The sequence below is a fragment of the Micropterus salmoides genome, unplaced genomic scaffold (genome assembly GCF_014851395.1).
Source record: "Micropterus salmoides isolate LMB-PRFRI ecotype aquatic unplaced genomic scaffold, ASM1485139v1 Ms_hic_scaffold_10, whole genome shotgun sequence".
In the NCBI taxonomy this organism is placed as follows: domain Eukaryota; kingdom Metazoa; phylum Chordata; class Actinopteri; order Centrarchiformes; family Centrarchidae; genus Micropterus; species Micropterus salmoides.
The window spans coordinates 2,597,135-2,616,930 of record NW_024040041.1 but is presented as its reverse complement, the minus strand read 5'-3'; the positions used below and the strand labels follow the sequence as shown (position 1 = coordinate 2,616,930).

The 19,796-nt window shown below is 39.9% G+C and overlaps 1 protein-coding gene across 3 annotated transcripts in view; it reads right to left on the bottom strand.

Moving 5' to 3' along the window:
- Window positions 1-3,596: 3,596 nt before the first annotated feature.
- abat (4-aminobutyrate aminotransferase) overlaps window positions 3,597-19,796 on the bottom strand; it is a 31,850-nt gene continuing 15,650 nt past the window's right edge. For all 3 annotated transcript variants that reach the window (XM_038739509.1, XM_038739505.1, XM_038739506.1), the window contains 12 exons: window positions 19,312-19,429; window positions 14,261-14,310; window positions 13,347-13,427; window positions 13,120-13,212; window positions 12,688-12,750; window positions 12,494-12,557; window positions 11,736-11,884; window positions 10,997-11,134; window positions 9,671-9,838; window positions 8,857-9,003; window positions 7,688-7,799; window positions 3,597-6,046 (listed from right to left, as the gene is read on the bottom strand). In XM_038739509.1, coding sequence (XP_038595437.1) covers window positions 5,925-6,046; window positions 7,688-7,799; window positions 8,857-9,003; window positions 9,671-9,838; window positions 10,997-11,134; window positions 11,736-11,884; window positions 12,494-12,557; window positions 12,688-12,750; window positions 13,120-13,212; window positions 13,347-13,427; window positions 14,261-14,310; window positions 19,312-19,429 — 1,305 coding nt within the window. In that variant the 3' untranslated portion in view covers window positions 3,597-5,924. The remainder of the gene's footprint in view (window positions 6,047-7,687; window positions 7,800-8,856; window positions 9,004-9,670; window positions 9,839-10,996; window positions 11,135-11,735; window positions 11,885-12,493; window positions 12,558-12,687; window positions 12,751-13,119; window positions 13,213-13,346; window positions 13,428-14,260; window positions 14,311-19,311; window positions 19,430-19,796) is intronic.

Below are 19,796 nucleotides of genomic sequence, written 5' to 3'. Positions count from 1 at the left end.
GGAGGCGGGCCTTGGTGTTCAGCTACCCAATCACCTTCGCCCTAAAGGGGATTTTCACCAATTAAAAGTAGGACACGGCATGATCAATTCTTATAGGCTGTTAACCGCCACGTTGTGACATGGTCACATTACACAAACGTGCGTAAAGCACAGTGAGGAGTTACAGTTTTTTACAACCGCTAACATTCTTTTGTCCAGTCTGTAGTCACATTTTCAAAACTCTAAACACAGAAAGCCCAACACCAGTCTGTTCAGGCCATACCATTAACACAATTCATGTTGTTTCCACAGAATATGCACTCAATTAAGTTTGTCTTTACGTACAAGCTTACCCTATAACAAAACTATGGATGTTATTTCTGTTATTTACAAATGCACACAAACACAACATACCAGAAATGAAGACATCAAAACCTTAAATAATGTATAAAGCCTCTACTTCTGCTACAATACCAGCTCAAAATCTATACTGAAACAGCTGATAAGCATTTCTGAATGAACTTATCATTGAAACATTGAGAAATAGCTGATTTATTTTAATTTGGTTAAAATAGATCAACCACAGCTAATTAGGTGTTGAAGTTCTTTCAATTAGATACACAATGCAGTGTAAAAAAAAAAAGGGGGGGGGGGGGGGGGGGGGCGACTTTCTGGAGTTGTGTTTATCCAGTGTGGATACAGAACAACACGGAGGAGGAAGGAAAGAAGGCATGATAATATCCAGACAAGTGAGAGGAATAGTTGGGCCAGGAAGAGGAAGAAGGAGAAGGGAGAGGAATTGAACCAGGGTAAGCGTTTCCATCCAGGTGCATGTCAAGAGATGATATTAGATGTGATGAGAATGTGAAGACCATATGATTAGAACAGGACTGTGCATTTTTGTTTCTTTCCCTTCTGTGCATTTGTTTGTGTATTTGACAGTATTTTATACACAAAAGCCACATAGGCTGGATTATTTGTTGATCACTGGCTGCAATTCGTGTTGCTACTAAAGCTTTTAATTATAACGTGTAAGTGTTTAGACAGAGTGATTTGATTTTGAGTCAGGTTTGCAGTGTTTTGATAGAGTTTGTGTATGTAGAGAACTTTTTTTTGCATTTTGAATGTAGAGTTGGGTGTTTAAAGAGCAAAATGTGGTATTGTGCAGAAAATGTGCTATTTAGCTAATTGTGTGAGGTAGGTATGAGGCTGTTTTAAGAGTTTCAAAAAAGTATCTTAAGTCTAGAAGTATGTAGATCTGTTTTGCATAAAAGAGACATATTATTCTGTATGGTGTCTGTATGACAACATTTCAAAGGTTGGAACATGAACTTGTATCACCCACAGAAGCAAATACATTTGTTTCATACATTTGACAACAATTAACAGGGATGTTGAGAAATTATCAGTGATGGACAGTAGTACTGGTATATACCGAATGGAAGATTTTATTGGACTTTAATATTTGTAATCCACAGAAAACAATCCACAAATGTGTACTATGATGCACAAATATTTCACTATCTACAAATATTTATTTTTACAGTTGTGATGTGTAAAATCATATCCACAATAATACAGAGTGACTTCTACACACAAAACAGTTAGCAGATTGCTTTCTGTCAGTTTGTGGGTCAATTTACTCTGTACACACATATTTTAATTTCACATACAAAGTGTTATTTATGCATTAGTGGATCGATTTTTACACACAAAACAGTGTTTGCACATTTGCAGATCATTTCCTGTCAATTTGCAGGTCACGTTACATTTGTGACTTCCTTTTTACACATTTGTGGAATTTTGTTCACTCTGTACCACAGAGATCTGTAAACAGAGATCTGTACATGTGAGAGCAGTTTATTAGCTACACCAGCAGGTGGCGGTAGGGACATTGCCTCTCATGAGTTGTAAGAATATCCATTGCAGTACCCAGGTTCATCTGTAGGAGACAACAACTTCTGCTTCTGCTGGACCACTGGACTCTCCTCAGTCTAAATTTTTCTGTACAAGTGTATATAGTTTACTATTGAATACTTTATCACTGTATTTTTTGTAAGGCCAAAGTGAGTTACTGTACTTAAGTACACATTTGAGGTACTTGTTAAACTCCACAGTTTATACCAAGCTGAAATGATCAGTTGATTGACATTGAAATTTAAGAAGGGGTAATGTTATGGAATTGGGGAGAAATCCAGCACAGCAGCTCCAGACAGTGATACTCACAGCTCTCCTGCTGCTACAGCCAACATCCCAACAACAGCACATCTTGGTGAACTAGAAATAAGCTGAAGGTCTGTGGGCAAGATATTTAACGTTACTGACACACACACCATAGCTGGAACAGCTGGATTAGTGTTATGTGGAGAGGTGCAGGTGATATTCCCTGATTTAACAAAAAGATGTGTTTTGGACATTAGTATCGTATATATCCCAACTATTAATGGAGGAAATAAAAAGCAGATTAATCTATAATGAAAATTATCATTAGTTGCAGTCAAAATAATTCTAAAGCAGCTCCAGCTCAACACCTACAGCAGTAAAATTCTGCTTTTACATGAATGCATGAGGAATAATAACCTAGGGAGAGGGGGAGAGAGAGAGAGAGAGAGAGAGAGAGAGAGAGCACACACAGGGGAGGAAACACAGGGAGGCAGGCAGAGAACAGAGAAAACCAGGGAAAAAGCAGAATAACTGATGAAAAGGAGGAAAAAAACAGGACACTCACCGTCAGCCGGCCTACCACCACAACAGATGGTGTCCAAAGATTTTCTTTACCTTTGAAAATTCAGGCTTGTACACTTAAAAATCACAAATTGTCTGTTTAAATTAGCCTTGTTTTAGTAGAGTAAGGATATACAGAAAGGTTTCAGGTCAGTCCTGACATTTATAACAAGCACCAGTAGAATCACTTAACTAATCATGAGACAGGTCAGAACTGATCAAATGTAAGAACAAAGACTATGAAGCATTATCTTCAAAAATAAGTTATGAAGTTGAACATTTTTGGTATACTTTAAGACTTTCAAAAGCAGGATTTAAAAAAATTTACACTGATCACTCACCCGGAGACTGTATATTAAGAAATCTTACAGTAGATCAGTTACTTTTTCTGTTATACCCGCCCAGTGGATTTTATTTTAATCAATCATTAACAACACGGGCAATTGCTATAAAACAAAACATTCAGGTTAGCAAAATTCAAATTGATCCGAATGTATATTGTCCATGTTGTTTGGCGTGCAGCCAGGGCACAAGTTTTTTATCCTATGGAAATAAACTGGTGACATTTTAATGCATATAACAATAATAAATGAGTAATAAATAAATATTTACTTGGCTTTAAATTGAGCTTTCCTTTCAAAGAAATTCCTGGTATTTAGTTACAAAATTCTTCCCAGGAATCTTCTTAGGAAATTATTATCAGAACATTCCCAAAAGCTATAGCTTAGATTACCTAACTAGATCACTGATGCTATGTCCTTGAAAACTCTGGAAATACTTAGTAAGTGAAACCTGAGTGAAGATAATTTATTCATTCATTTTTGTCAAATTACTGCTCCCAAGGTCAAAAATATGCTTTCATGCTCAAGAAATAAGAACGCTACTAAGTTATTCAAAACTGCATTTATTTATCACAGTACATGAACAGTTAGAGCCATCTAATTAACTTACATCAACAATGATCTACCTCGGATCACAAGTGCAAATAGTTAATGTCAAAAATGTTTAAAGGTCATCATGGACACCGACAAGGAGACGGGCATGGTTTGTCATCATCACCATCGTATTGCTCAACCTCGACACTGTACCACCCGACCCTGCTTACTTCATTAAATCTTCATGTATATGTTAGACTGAGTGTACTTCATATGCAACAAACTGTAACACATACTTTACATTAGGGTTTATTTCTGCAACATGAATGTAAAAAGACGTAAATATATTCATATGTATATTTAGATTAGATTGTAGTAAGTTCATAATCAGAAAGGAAGAAATGAATGTGGTAACACTTTCTGCTACACATTCCTAACACTTGCCTAAAAGCTCCGTGGAACATTCACAGACACTGATGAAGGTCTGAGGTGTTCAGAATCAGGAGACCATCAGCTTGAGCAAATTTACAAAATAAAAATGACAATTCCACAAGTATTTATAAAAGTTGTGAAGTTGTTTAAGACTGTATGTATTACTCATGATCCCACGTGTTTATAGACCACCCTGTTCGACAGACCTGTGCTTAAAGCTACAGCAACCTACAGTTTGGTAACAACCCAGCCCTGTTTGGGTCCGTCTCATCCACTGCATGGGAGACTGGGCATCGGAGGTAAGGAAGTTAACCAGACATACATTTGCTAAACCAACCAGCTTCATCCTTGAAGCCTTTTCTCAAAAAATACAGTCTGAAAACACTTTGATAAAGCATAAATCTCACTTTTGTGTAGCTTGTCAAAGTTTGCTTTTGACAGTGGAATGGGCTCCTTGTTGTTCCTCAAGGGCAAAAAACCCCACTACAACTGCTGTTTCATTAAGTACCAGTGGCACCCTTTGGCCTCAGGGGGTAGTAATGAGCCCATTAAGGCTTAGCGCCCAACAATGAGGCGCTCCACACTTTAATGCTTACTTGGACAAGTGACACAAGGTGAGATTTAGGCTTCATCGGAAGTGTTTTTAAAGTGTGTTTTCAGTGGATGAGGCAGTTCCTAACAGGGCTAGTAATGAGCCAGAGTGGCTACCTGTTATAACAACTCAAGATTCTCAATGCTTTTTTTACATATGTTTTGTCCTTAGGGGCCCCTGTAATGTATATCACAAACATTCATCAACACCTCCGAAACAACTTGAAAAAGCAAACTGGAAATGTCCACTTCCACTCTATGCTTAATTCTGTCACAAATCAGAGGCGTTAAATGTGAAGTGAATGAGAAACAAAAATGGCAACTGATATGAAGCTCTTGTTCAAGAGTAAAGTGAATGTGTTCAGATTTGTTGTTTAATTAAAATTCCCATAAAAAGAAAAAGAAAGAAATTGCACATTTGTGTGACATGCAGGCACTAAGTCATCTATGACACTTTTGTGGTCCATATATGATTAAAACTTTTCTGGGCTACAACATTTCAAGCTGAAAAGTCATTCCTATTAACAGCAATACAACAGTCAGAATCATAACAAGGACATTTCTAATGACATGCAGGCTGGCATCTTAGCTTCATTGTGTGTTCGTACAGAGAGTCACCACTGATACGTCTGCCTTTTTAAAACGAACATAAAGGCCAACTACAATCACTTCAGTGACTGTGAGTCAGGCGGTGGGATGATGCCGACATATGAGCACTAAAAGAAGCTGTACGCAGGAGTTTGTACTGAGCCATTAAGTGAGGTTAATTAAAAGTTGGGATCTTCAACACCTTATTTACATTTAGCTAACGCTGTGCTACCCGTTAAAAGGAACCGATCCACACTTTTAGCCTTGTTCCAGACCTCTGACTCTCAGGCAGTAGAGGGTGTGAAACAGAAGGCGACGGACAATCTGTCATGACTTCCTCCAGAGTACGACTAGTAGGGTCAGACTACATGTAACAACATGAATCGAGATGAGGACGATTCGGGAGTTTGAGAGATTTACTTTACGGAAACATGAACAATGAAATTCTCAGTGCGACAGTATCCACTGGCACCTGTTCTGAATGGTTTTCTGGGTACATCTTTATGGCAGCAAAAGCAAGAGGCTTTCATCATTATCATTTCTGGCTAAGGAGACAAAGATTGGTCAGTCTTCACTGGTATTAACTCAACTGGCCCTGACAGAGGTAATATAAGGGATTTCTGTGTGAGTTATCATGTGGATTGTGCTTATTGTGACTGTCTGGAGTTTCCCTCCCTCCTCTCTGGATTAACTCAGGCTCATGTAGTGTCAGTCAGGGTCCTTCAGGGTCATGATTTATTTGTGCTGTGCCAACACGTCATTCAAGATGTTGAGGAAGATGTGAACATGGTACTCCTTGAAAATCAGGGCTGGACGGAAACGAATTGACCGGTCCCCGCACCCTCCCAGGAGGACACCTGTCAATGACAAACACTGTTACTGAATATACACAATTCAATGACATGCATGTGCTTTCCAGACACCAATCAGAGGAAAGCACATTTTAACACTGCAAAAAAATCTATTTGGAACATTGGAAAGAAGAAAGAGTAGAGCCACAGTAGATCAGATGTTTAATAGCATTGGCCTTAAACATTAGCCATGAAAGGGATCAAAGTGATTGTGTACAACCTGCATTCCAAATCTACACTGTAATTTACACATCTCATCTTGCTCATCTCTGGTGTGGCCATCTGGTGACCTGGTGCGGCCAGAACAGTCTGGAGCTCAACACTATGAAGACAGTGGAGATGGTCGTGGACTTGCCACTGTGGACTCCTTCTGCTTCCTGGGCACCATCATCTTCCAGGACCTCAAGTGGGAGCTGAACATCACCTCCTTCACCAAGAAGGCCCAGCAGAGGATGTACTTCCTGCGGCAGCTGAAAAAGTTCAGCCTGCCAAAGACAATGATGGTGCACTTCTACACCGCCATCATTGAGTCCATCCTCACCTCCTCCATCACCATCTGGTGACAAATCAGCCTCTAGGCCACTGAGGCGAGCAGGAAAGATTGCAGCTGACGCCTCCCATCCCGGCCACAACTGCTTCAGACACCCCCCTCAGGAGGCTGCGGTCCATCAGGACCAAAACCTCTCGCTACAAAAACGTCTTCTACCCGTCTGCAGCTAGACTCATCAACAAGGCCTGGCCCCCCCACTGACACCCCCCCAAATAACACAATCGTCTCTGCACACGTAAATATCACATTGCACGTATGTTGTTAATTTGTTGTTAATTGTAAATTGTTGTTGTTCCATTGATAGTTATATTTTAATTTTTTTATATTGTCAGTTGTATTATTTTTCTCTATTCTTATTGCATTTGTTTATTACATATTTATATATTTCTACATCTATTTATGTCAGCTGGATGTCTGTCTGTAGCACCTTAACATCAAAGCAAATTCCTTGTATGTGTAAAACACTACTTGGCAATAAAGCTCCTTCTGATTCTGACATTTAACAAGAAAATATCCTGTAGTAGAAGTTTTTTTTCTCTGGCGACAGTAAGCCAGAGGAAGAAAAGGACAATCAGTCAACAAGCTGTATTCAATCCAAATCCGGCGTTGCAGCGAATAGCCGCAGGGTTGTGTAGTGGTGTGCATCTTTGTTTGTGCTTTAGAACATAACTGCTGTGAAACAATCAGAGAATTAATTTCTCTGATTCATCTGCTTTCTGGCTACCGGCGCTCCCTGTCCTATTCACTCTCTGGGACGCTCGATCACCATTGTCTCTCTCTCTCTCCGTTTCAAACAAATGAACAAAAACCAAAGGAAGCTTCTATTCTCGCTGTATTTTTTCCAGCATCCTCTGCAGCCGCCTAAGCCAACTGCTCCCATTCTAAATGAATGGGAGTCCTGGCGTTTTCACTGCAGCACCAGATTTGGTCTGAATTCAGCCTTCGTCGTGACATGATCATTGGTACAGTGCATCCCTTCAGCAGGGGCCACGTCAGGAAGTCCATACCCTAACCACTCAAACCGACAGCGGGCCACAATGAATGAATGGCAACCCCCCAAATAAGAAAAAAAGAATGAACGGTGATGTACTTCATACCTTTGTCTCTGGTCTTGAGCAGGATGTCGTTGCGTGTTGCATCATCGCAGATATCAATGGCACAGAAGGTTCCCTGACCTCGAGCTCGGCTCAATATGCCGGGGTACTGAGCCTGGGGACAAGACACACATGGTGTTCACACATATTTTGCTCCTACTCATGCCAAGCATGATCCAAGTACACTACAACAAATCCAAGTAAATATTGTCATTCATCAACTTTGGTCACTGATTTAGAACTTAGCCAACAATAGTCTAACATACCCAGAGATATTTAAGTGGTCGCTACCGCAGTATAAATAGTGTGGAAGTGAGGGTTAGTCCATCAAGTACTTTATCAATATTCTTATTGCTTCTTTTTTATTGCTGTGCAATAAATTCAGAATAGGATTAAAATGTTTGTCTATTTTTAATATAACAAAATATTCTAGAGCGGCAAAGTTGCTACATAAACTCAAACTGATCTCCCTGAAAACAAATGCAAATTACTAAATAAAATAAATAATATTTAAGTTCAAAAAGAGCGTATAACATAGAAATCAGTCACTATCATTCATCCTGACAGGTCCTGCTGGCAGAGGGAGGGGGAGCTAGTTTGGGAGTGGGGGCTGTAGTCTCAGCCAGACAGTCTATAAGAATTTGACAAATATTAAAGATTTGTGGCTAATGGTCTAGACCTGCTCTTTTATGAAAAGCGCTCAGAGCGAACTGTTGTTGTGATTTGGCGCTATATAAATAAAATTGAATTGAATTAAACTAAACGGTTAGGCTACATACCAACAGCTTTTGGTTTAGCTTGCTCTTAAAAATTTGCTGTAACAAACACGCTAAGGCTGTGGAAACCAGCAGTGGGTTAAAACCTGGAAAATCTCTTGCAAGTTTATGTTTTATTAAACGGGTGTTTTGATAAATTACTTGGGTTTTTTACACTTACAATAACAAGTATAGTTTATCAACCCAAGTTAATGTATCTAGTGTTATAAAATACTCAAAACTCAAACTTTATGAAACTGATACCAGCCTCAGTAAGTTCTCTAGGCGTGAAAAGCAGAAAGTCTGGCATAACAAAATCAGCCTCGAGAAAATATCATGTTATTCATGCTTAGCTGAAGTGGTTCACTTAAAACAAACCTGTGTACATGTGCACACCTAGACACAGAAACACACTACCTGTAGCTCATAAAGGCCGTTTAGCAAGGCTTTCCCAGAGCGGGTCACCTCCTCCAGAAGGTTTTCTCTGTGAATCACATTGAGGACCTCAGCCAGTAGCAAGTTCTTTGATGGGTCACCCATCCATGTGTTAAATATACGGTATGGCTGAAAAAAGAGAAAGCAGATACACAAACAAGCGCGCCTGTAAGTAAAAATGAATGATCTTCTAAACATCTTTTACATGTAAAAATGACAGCAACACTCGTATGTTACTGTGTATGTTTGACCACATGTACAGTAAACATCTACGGTTCTAAAAATAATATAGCTTTGTATGTGTAGCATTGTACATCATGACAACACTCTGAGAAAGACGTCACAAAGAGTTTTCTGCCAAAAAATGTGGTATGGATTTTTGAATTTCTACTGATTTTGGTGATTCTCTGACCTTTGGGCTAACTATTAGATCTTAGATATTAGACTTTTCTCTTTGACCATCACTTTGTAATCGAAGAAACTTCAGTAATGAATGGATATCTGTGGCTCTGGCACGGTTGCTACTACATCAGCTCAGCACATTCACAATCCCCAGATGATGGGGCCATGACTCGAACACAACAGTCGGCACAAACTTGAAATCTTTAGCACCAATCCTGGAGAAACTCTAAGAATAGCTAGATCATCAGTATGTTGTTTGTCTTGCCCAACAAATTCCTCCTATGCTACTGACAGTGCTTTAGAGTGTTTGTGTCTTGTAACATATAAAACTTGACTAATAGCACCAATATGTGTTCTGTGGTCATTGTGGAAAACAGGTTTTCAAATGACAAACCTTATCAGCCTGGAATTCGTCCTTGTGGAAGAAGCCACCGGTCAGAAGCTTCTTGCTGAAGGAGACAATGTCAGCAGGGTCGTCCATGCCCCAGTGCTCATGGGCCCAAAACTTCCCTGTGGACCCTCCACCAGTCTGGACCTCATCCACGTGGAAAGCACAGCCATGCTGGGGAGATAAGAGGTTAACAGATGGAGACATGTGGAAGTGACCAAGGTAGACAGATCCATGGCTTCTCACTGTGTGTGTGTGATATGTACGTCTCATTGAAGTTTAATGACTCTCCTGCAGCCTGAATCCATGTTGGTTCAAGGGAAGTAAAATAAAGTTAAAGTCACAAAAAGCTCAACCATTATTAGTACTTACACTAATCAGCAATAACATCAAGACCACCTGCCTAATATTGTGTAGGTCCCCCCTTTGCTACTAAAACAGCCCTGACCCATCAAGGCATGGACTCCACTAAACCTCTGAAGATGTGCTGTGGTGACATTAGCAGCAGATCCTTTAAGTCCTGGAAGTTGCGAGGTGGGGCCTCCATGGATCGGCCTCGTTTGTCCAGCACATCCCAGAGATGCTCGAATGGATTTGAGATCTGAGGAATTTGGAGGCCAAGTCAACACCTTGAACTCGTTGTGTTCCTCAAACCATTCCTGAACCATTTCTGCTCTGTGGCAGGGCGCATTATCCTGCTGAAAGAGGCCACTACCATCAGGGAATACCATTTCCATGAAAGTGTGTATGTGGTCTGCAACAATGCTTAGGTAGGTGGTACAAGTAACATCCACATGAATGTCAGGAACCAAGGTTTCCCAGCAGAACATCGCCCAAAACATCACACTGCCTCCCCCAGCTTGCCTTCTTCCCATAGTGCATCCTGGTGCCATGTGTTCTCCGGGTAAAGGACGCAGACCCAACCGGCCATCCATGTGATGTAAAAGAATATGTGATTCATCAGACCAGACAGGTTCATCGCTTTCACTTCCTTGGACCAATTTTGATAGGTACTGACTGACCACTGCAGAGCGGGACCACCCCACAAGAGCTGCAGTTTGGAGATGCTCTGATCCAGTCGTCAACTGATCACAATTTGGCCACAACACACCAACTATGAGGACAAAATGTTCACTCGCTGCCTAATAAATCACTGACTTGATAATAATGAATTGGTGCTATATAAATAAAAAGGAATTGAATAGAATAATCAGTGTTAAATCACTTCACCTGTAAACCAGTATAGCAGTACGCCCAAGTAGGGGTAACGCAGAATGAGCACAACAAGCTAAAGTCTTTTCAAGGATCTGTTGCCATAGTGATAACTGTTACCTTGCGTGCAATGTTGCGGAGACTTCTGAAGAAGTCTGGGGAGGCGTGGTTATCTCCACCTTCAGCCTGGATTGGTTCAATTACAATCCCTGCCACAGGCTTCCCCTTCTGCCTCCACTTAATGATCAGATCCTCCACCTGGAGACACACACACACACACACACACACACACAGTTAGATGTGCCATAGCCGTGGTACGTTAAGTATTTAACTCATAAAGTCAATACACACAAGTTCATTATTTCAGTCAATTCAATAAACCAAAATACTGCTGTGACTTTAAGTTTCTGCTCCAGTTCTGTCTTTATTTAACAAACGGCCAGATGAAAATCACCCTACAGGCTAACTGCACTTTGTCCTGAAGACATTCACATTTCATAATGCCTTCAAATGTCTGTATCAGTTAGAAAAATAAAACAGGAAACCCAGACATCACTCCTACTGTTTTTTTAGATTTGGTATGATTGCATCTACAGAAGCAACAGCTCCAGTGAACTGCTCAGATAAAGTGGTGTCTAGAGGCTGCAATCAGTAAGCTGTCTTTTATCTGAAAATATAGGACACCCCGCGGCTATGGTATGAACAATCGCTGGACTGGAGTGGATGACATGCATACTAATGTTACTTTTACTGTAAATCGTTTTCCACATTGAGACTTAGTTTAATTCTACATTTATGCCTTTTAACAGCTGTACTTTCTGTGCACGTGCACACGCTCCCCTGCACACACACAGCCTACCTCCTCCAGGCAGCGAGCCTCTTCCTGTGCGTTCTCTCTGGTAAATTCCTCCAGTGGGTACTGCAGTCTAGGGAACGGGGCGATCGGCCAGTCTAATGACGGCACATCCAGCTTGTGGATTGCTTTGGAGTGTGTCGTTGCCAAGCAACCTTAAAAAGGCAAAAGCATTGCGTTAGCCATGGACCTACAATGTGGCAATAATAACTCTTAATGGTTGTTTGCCGTGAAACCAGAAACACTGTCGCTATTGTTGAAGCCACCAGACTCCATTGATAAAAACAGTGATTTTACCTCACAGAACACAGGAGTTGTTGGTATTCCGCTGCCTCTGTCGTTTAGTTTGTTTGTGTTGTGACTTTGGTGTTAAAGCATAAAAAAATATAATAACACAAACTAGCCGATTGAGGCAGCGGTATACCATAAAGGTAAAATTACTATTTTTGTCAATGGGGTCTGGTGGCGTTGACGAGAGCGATATAGTGCATGTTTCTAGTTAAGTCTTACTCTTTAAAGGTCTAACTCTGTAGGGATCCTTTCCACAGTGTTATCAGACACTTACGATAATAATCTGAGCCTGTCAGTTGCAAAAACAAGCACTTTAGTCGACGTACTTTACATTGCAGCCCTGTTTCACTGCTGCTGACTGCAGTGCGCTCGCTTTATACTGGACACATCTCAAAAATTGTTGTCCCAATTGGTCACATAACACAAAAACATGGAACTATAAAGTACAGGTTGAAAAATTGTATATAACGTACCCATGGTCCTTCCATGGAATCCTCCCATGAAAGATAAAATACTGAGGTCTGGACACCCTGGAGCCTGAGACAGAAAGATAAAAAGAGAAACAAAGAACAAATGCAAATATTTAGTACAACATAGCTGGGAATCCCAAACTATTATATTATTGTATTATTATTATTATTATTATATTGAGATTCCTTTTACTCGCCTGGTTTATCATGCAGCTGCTGAGGTCTTCGTCAGATGGTGTGTTGTGGCCTCGCTCCTTGTTCTACAGCAAAAGTAAACACACTGATGGGCCCTCATGCAGAGATGAAGCTACATTTACATTGGGTTGTTGGGTTAATAATATTCAAGTTCTTATTTCAGCAAATATTTTTGTTAAGAACAGAACAATACACATATTCTCAAAACAAAATGCTTCAATCTCAGTAACCAGTTAGAAAATAAAGTTGAGCATTCCCTTAATACATTTTTTGTATTTAAAAGAACTTCAATGGATGGATCTGCAGTGTCACCACCTCTCTCTCCCAACTTTTCAGATCTTAGTACAGCTGGGAAATGTCTTCGTGCTGTTAGCTGTGTTTTCCACCACATTAGTTAACCAGGTAATGTTTATGGAACCACAAAGTGTACTCACCCTGTACCAGATAAACATTGCTTTGAAAGCATTCTCATTGGAGCAGGAGCCACAGGCCATCGTCTGAACACGGCTCATTCCAGTGGGAGCCACCTGGCCGGAGGGAAGACTAGTTACAGTATGTTTCTTAAACTCGCTTGATAAATAAAAGATGTATACAATTATATACAATGTCATTATAACGATAATTACACTTTTATCTCAATGTGTGTGTGTGTGTTACTAACTGAGAGAAGACTTTCAGTGAGTTTGTCTGGGAAGTTCTCAGGCGGTAAGATTCCCAGGGCGGGTCGGTTCACAAGTGTACTCTGAAAGAAATACAGAAATCAAAGACAAATTCATGGTTACAGCCAAATATCTACCAAGTTATCAGAAAATTGGCAAAAGGAAATGCAAATGAATGCTCGTTTCTATGCACTACTTTTGTGTGTGTAGTAGCAGTTGAGCGCTTTGACATAAATAGTTGGTGCTGTTAAATCATTGCAGAAGAAGAGGACATAACAAGGGGACGTCATCAAAAAGGCTGCAGTCAGAGCCGAGATGCTGAAAAACAATGTAGAAACCTGGATGGAAACATGACGTTTGCTTTATGGATGAATTAGAGGAAAGTTACGGTCTCTTCTGGGGAAGCTTCAGTGGATGTGTAAGTCACATGCTTCAGGTACGGCATTTTGCTTTTATCGATACACAAACCTTTCTACCTGAACCAAGCAAAGTTTTTTTTTTTATTGTTTAAAGAGTTTATAAAATTTTTCGCTTTCAAAAAAAAAAAAAATGCCAAATGGAAAATGTGCATAAAAACGGAAACACCTAGCGTTCCATCAGTTAGACTGTCCAAATCAAGCTGATAATGCACGTTCTGGAGGCTGAATCTGGAAATCTATTTCCATGTTCTTATCCCTAATGTCATGCATCCTTTCACATCACTCTACTCACACTACAGCCAGTTATTTGGTCATATTTTGGGGCAGTCCTCTCTTCTCTGTGAGCTGTGTGTCAGCACTGTCTTTGGCAACCTGGGAATAAACCCTTCTATGCAACTACGACAGAAGCAGAAGCCAGTAGCATTTTGATGAGAAATGAATAGCATTCCACACTGTAGCTGATGACATAAATGATCTTGTAAGTGAAGACGACCTACCAGATTGTTGGGATTGGCCATCAGTTTGAGGAGAGCAGGGTGGTTGTAGCCTGAGGGAGGACAGAATGAGAGTGGGGATAGATTTGACTGAACCACTGTATCAATGGATTATGTGAAGCAATCAACAAGCTCTGGTTTCCTACTGTGAGGCAGATCACATTCACTATTTTCTAAACAAGGTATTAAATATCATAGCAACTCTAAAAAATGTTGAAAAACGTGAACAACCATTGGGCATGTGCAAAAATAAACACTAAAACTAAATAGAAATAAAAAAAAATAACAGACCAGTCAGCCAAAATCTCTGTTGCTGAACTTAATATATATTAAAAACCAACAGCATGTAAACAATATCCAAGCGAAATACATATTAATAATAATAATAATTCAGAGTGTAGAGTTAGTCAGAGGGGCTGGGAGAGAAGCAGTGATAGTAACAACAACAATGTTAACAAGGCACTACCGAAAAACACAGAAACCATGAGCTTTAGAAATCAACATCAAAATGAATGCTGTGGATGGCCAAACATTCACTGAGGAATATCCATCCATCCATTATCTATACCCGAACAGGAATATTGTTGCCTCAGATTTTGATATCAGTTTCTCTTGATCTTAGACGGGAGTTTTTTGGAAAGTTGATGAAGAAAATCTGTAACTAATGAAGCGAGGGCAAAATGGTCCATTTCTATGTTGATCCTGTGTGAATGGATGATTTGAGGTGCAGATATTGAAGAAGCCATGGTTAAGATGTGTTCCCAATCCAAGAGGGGAGAGCTTTTTAACATCTGGGTTATTCCAGATGGAGGTAAAAATAGTTAATCCATCAGCAAAGCTTTTGCTGCTGCAAATCACCCACAGAGAGTAGCTGGCACCAACCTTTAACCTTACAGTGAAATCTGACTTTTGGGACTCGCATAAAAACACATTTTTTCTTCCTGTTTTTGTTGTCACAACACACACACACACACGCATGTAATGTCTGTCTGCTCTGAACACTTTTAGTCTACCATCTTTAAACCAGGAAGAGTACCAGTAACACAATTTCACTGTTCTTGATAGCACGTATTTGGAATTCCAATTCCATGCCAATGTAGCAGGATGGCAGCCTCGGTACTGCACTCTCTGGTACTGTTTTTTGCTCAGTTTTTAGTTTTTAACAGTTTTTAACTTGTCTGGGGTTGAATGAATCGTTTGGTATGGAGAGTTATGAACACGTTTATAATATAAGACATTACAACTGGTTAAACTGGTACAGACATTAGTTGACTTGCTGTGCAATTCCAAAGTCTTTCAATCAATGTAAGGCCATAATCAATGTACCATGTTTTGTCAACTAGACAGTTTCCACACAAAGCCTTTTATCTACAGCATCCACATGCATTTTACATTTATTTTCCCTGACTGGCTCAAATGCACACAGAAAAACACTAAAATCAAGCTTGTCAAAAAGTGGACAGATCCTTCTCGCTTAAGATTTACATATACATGCTCTGAGAGAGAGAGAGTGAGAGAGCGAGAGTGAGAGAGAGAGCGAGAGCGAGACTGCTCATTCTGTTTTCCATGTACAGCATTTGAATGCTGGAGGGCAAATCTCCACAAACCCTGGGGACGTCTGTGGCGCACAAGACATACTTATGCACAAACACTTTGATGCCTTACCTACGTAAAATTTGAAATACCATCACTACCATCATTTGTAAAAAGGTTAGGGTCTTATCAATATAGCTCAATCAGATTGTCTGCTTTGTTTTGGACACATTCATCTGAGGCATTTGCATGTCTTGTACTTCTCTCCTTCATGCACATGCACTAAAGCAAGCATTAAACAAATACATGGTGTGGTGCACAGGACTTTCAGATTTACTAAAATGCATTTAAAGTGAGTTTTATCTAAAAAGATAAGGCATACAAAGGAAGGTCAGGTAGAGCAATGCTATTATGCTGTGTTTTTTAGAAATCCTGGTCATGGTGGAGAGTAGAGTAAAAACGGTGAGCATAAACAAACAAACAAAAAATTTATCTAAAATAAATTTCCTTGTCTATGTCTATGCATTTTCAGAAAGTAAAATTGTGTGATGTTACAAACTTCAGTTGTCAGGCCCCTTTAACTACTGAATTAATTAAGCGTGTGAGTTCCTGGCTACAACAAAAGTCCTTCTGTCTGGGAGGCCCTGAGGTTTTGAGCCAAAACCACTGACTTAAAAAATAATGTTAATCAGGCTGGAAGTACTGCAGCTAAGCTGGAGTAGTGGTTTATCTTACTTTAGGCGTTAAAGAGATAAAACGCTATAGCAGTTCCCTTTTCTACTGGACAGTGTTTAAGTTGTACTTTCTGTAAAATATGCTGAAAGAAAATCCATAATCCATATTAACCAAAGGGTTGGACCATGCTAACAAACCTCTGTACCATCTCACATTTTGTCTGACCACAGTGGTGTTTGAGAGGATGGGATTTTGTTGATTTGGTAATTTGTCCTTGATTTTTGTGCTTCTACCACGGGTAAGTAGTTAAATGGTTTCTTTTTGTTGCAATTGTGTTTATTGTTGATATACGATTGTGAATTATCATCATCATCATCATTATTGCAGTTGGAAGACAATAAATTAGGTTTATTGTGTAATTTTTACAAAATATAGGCCTACAGCTTGCACTAACTTTAATTACAATGTTTTTGACATTTAACAGCTACCAAAGTATTTAGTAACCCATTTTAGCATTTTGCACAGAAACACAGCAAGAGATGTGGACATGGGGAACATTTTACATTACGGAGCGACAGTGAACGCACCTCTGCAGATGTCACTCAGTACCATGTTGGTGTCGATCCACATGCGACACTAGAAAATGGATTGGTGGGTGAGTTTATTAAACGCGGCGACTTTATGAAACTTACTGCTGATGGAGAAAGTGAGCAGAGCAGGTACATACAGGGAGAGAGAGACAGAAAGAGAACAGACGTGTAGGTGTGTTTGTGTGTGAGTGTGGGGAGAAGAGAAGTGAAGAGCAGATTCAAGTAGAATAAACACTAAAATAAGGTGGACCAACAATAGCCTACTATCAATACTACAGGTTACTAATACTGTACTGGTATGCTAACTAAGCTAACTAGCTAAGAGCAGCTATAGTTAACAGCAGCAGTTAGCGGTTAATTTAGCAACAAGCTATCTGTCCACCAGGAGTTGAGGCAGAGCAGCCAGAGGACATCAGAGTCCATTTTGCCTGCTGTGGTTGTGGCTTCTTCTTCTTGTTTTGCACTTAAATATGACACCGTTGGTAAGTACACCTGTACATCACCCAAGATACATGTTAATGCCAGGTGTAAACAGGGTCTGGCAGATCTAATACTACTTGCCCTTTTGCCTTTTTTATTTTATATGTTCTTAGTGTGTAGTACTCAAGGAACCCTGTATACTGAATATTGTATGAGAGTGACAAAATATTTGGGTGACCATTGTCAGGACAGGTCCACTTTTTGGACCTAAAAAAACAAAACAAAAATAACATCCGGTTGGGATTTGGCTTTTGCTTTCTACGGTCAGCATTAATTTTGTGTTTCTGCATTGCTTTGACCTTTCTCTTTAGGTCCTGCCTTCTTGCACACCACCATTGGTCGGTCATGCAGATCTACACATCCTTCATGCAAACATTGGTCAAACTGCATCTCAATCATCACCCTTAGCACCACAGCAACAGGCTAGAGAGCAGCGGCTTGCTTGTGTGGCACATGGTGCATGAACAGCGTAGAAAATGCCCAAACGTAGTGCTTGAAACAGACCTGTGCTCATCGGCCTAGGCAAGGCCTGGACCCGAATGTTCGATTGTTGGATACACATTTGATTTTCAATTTTGAGATTTGAATATTGAGGTTTTTTTGTGCACGCCTGACCTCGGCTCACAGCAGTGAATTCATGCTCCAGTTCACATCAAAGAGAAAACAAAACGGAGCCCTCAGCTGTGCGGAAACACTTTAAATTAGTTATGGTGTTCATTAATTTTACAGTTGCTTAATTTCATTACAGATCAAAACAGTCAAATAGCCTCCATTTTAAGGTTAATCAATAAACTGTAGGCTACAACAACAACATAATGAACTCACATAAATAATTGTAATAGGCCGTAGAAGAATAACATTTAGAAGGCTGTAATAAAAGTTAAAAGTTCCCAGCTAAACTATTCTCGTATTCTGTTCTGGACCTGCTCAGCTCAGCTTTTCACACTCTGGACTCTCAGTTGCTGTTCTGCTTCTATCAATTAAATACATAACTGTAGCTTGTGAAATGAGCTTATCAACAGATGTCTAAACAATCAGCATAACGCGACAGTCAAGCCCTCCCTGTAATTACTCTTGAAGCTCCAAAAATGACTTTCAGGCAAGCCCTAGCACCGGCACTTCTCACAAGCTGCTGCTGTACTTTTTTTAAATCTAGCCGTGTGCATAAAGCTGCTCATCAATGACACTTTTTGTGAACCGACTAACATTAAAAAAAAAGGATGAAGTGATGCTACAAACTTTCAAAATATTGAACTCGTTCTGCTTGAATGATTATGATTATTGACAAGTTGGCACTTAGCATTAACGAATATTGACTAACTGTGCAACCCCAGCCTAAACCTTTGACCCACTGCAGGTGTCCGTCTGCCTCCTGCCTCCACTCTCCTCTTTGTTGAAAACCAAAACATGGTCGCCCTACAATAAATTCTTCCTTGAGCCCTGAACCCTGCTTCTTGAAATTATTTTCATCAAAAAATGACACCTAAACTGTAAATGAATCCTCCAAAGTTTCAAATCAGTGAGATTCATTATAAATTATGATTGTTTGGGATTTTTATGATTTTATTTATTTATTTTTTTAAATACCTCAATTTGTTTACCGTTTATTCCATTTATTAGCCAAAACAGACAATCCTGTCTAGTTTATTTTACCCATAAACAGTTCCTGTATTTGTATTACAGCTACTGCAATATAAAATTACAAGATAGAAGATTTAATTCAAATTGCCCACTCCTACTGTCCATGTAGCCGTGTTTGGATCTTTTGTTACTAACCAATTGGGATGGAGGAGATCTGGGTGTAGATATCCAGCATGCGGTTGCCGTCCACATCCACCAAGTAGTTCCCCCTGCTCTCCTCATAGTTACAGAAGAAGTGGACTGCTCCAACATTCTGGAAAGAGACATGTTCTGCATTAAGAACAGCACACAGCAGAATTTAACCCTTCTGGATTGACTCGGCAGCAAGCGCACACACACAAATAACAAGTCTACCTGCCAGGTGACACATACAAACAAGCATACTGTGATTATAAAAAAAAAATCACAGTATACTATATTCACACATGGAATTTTTTTGTGTTTCAGGTCTTCGTCATTTTTTGCTTAGCTTTGCTTAAAGAGACACATTGAAACTGCTAGTCTGTCTCAGCCAAACTATTCCGTCCAACAACTCAAAAGCTGTTCTGTACCTTGTTGAACAAAATAGCACAGGTGTGCCTTTGGCTGGCCACAATAAAAGGCCACTCGAAAATGTGCAG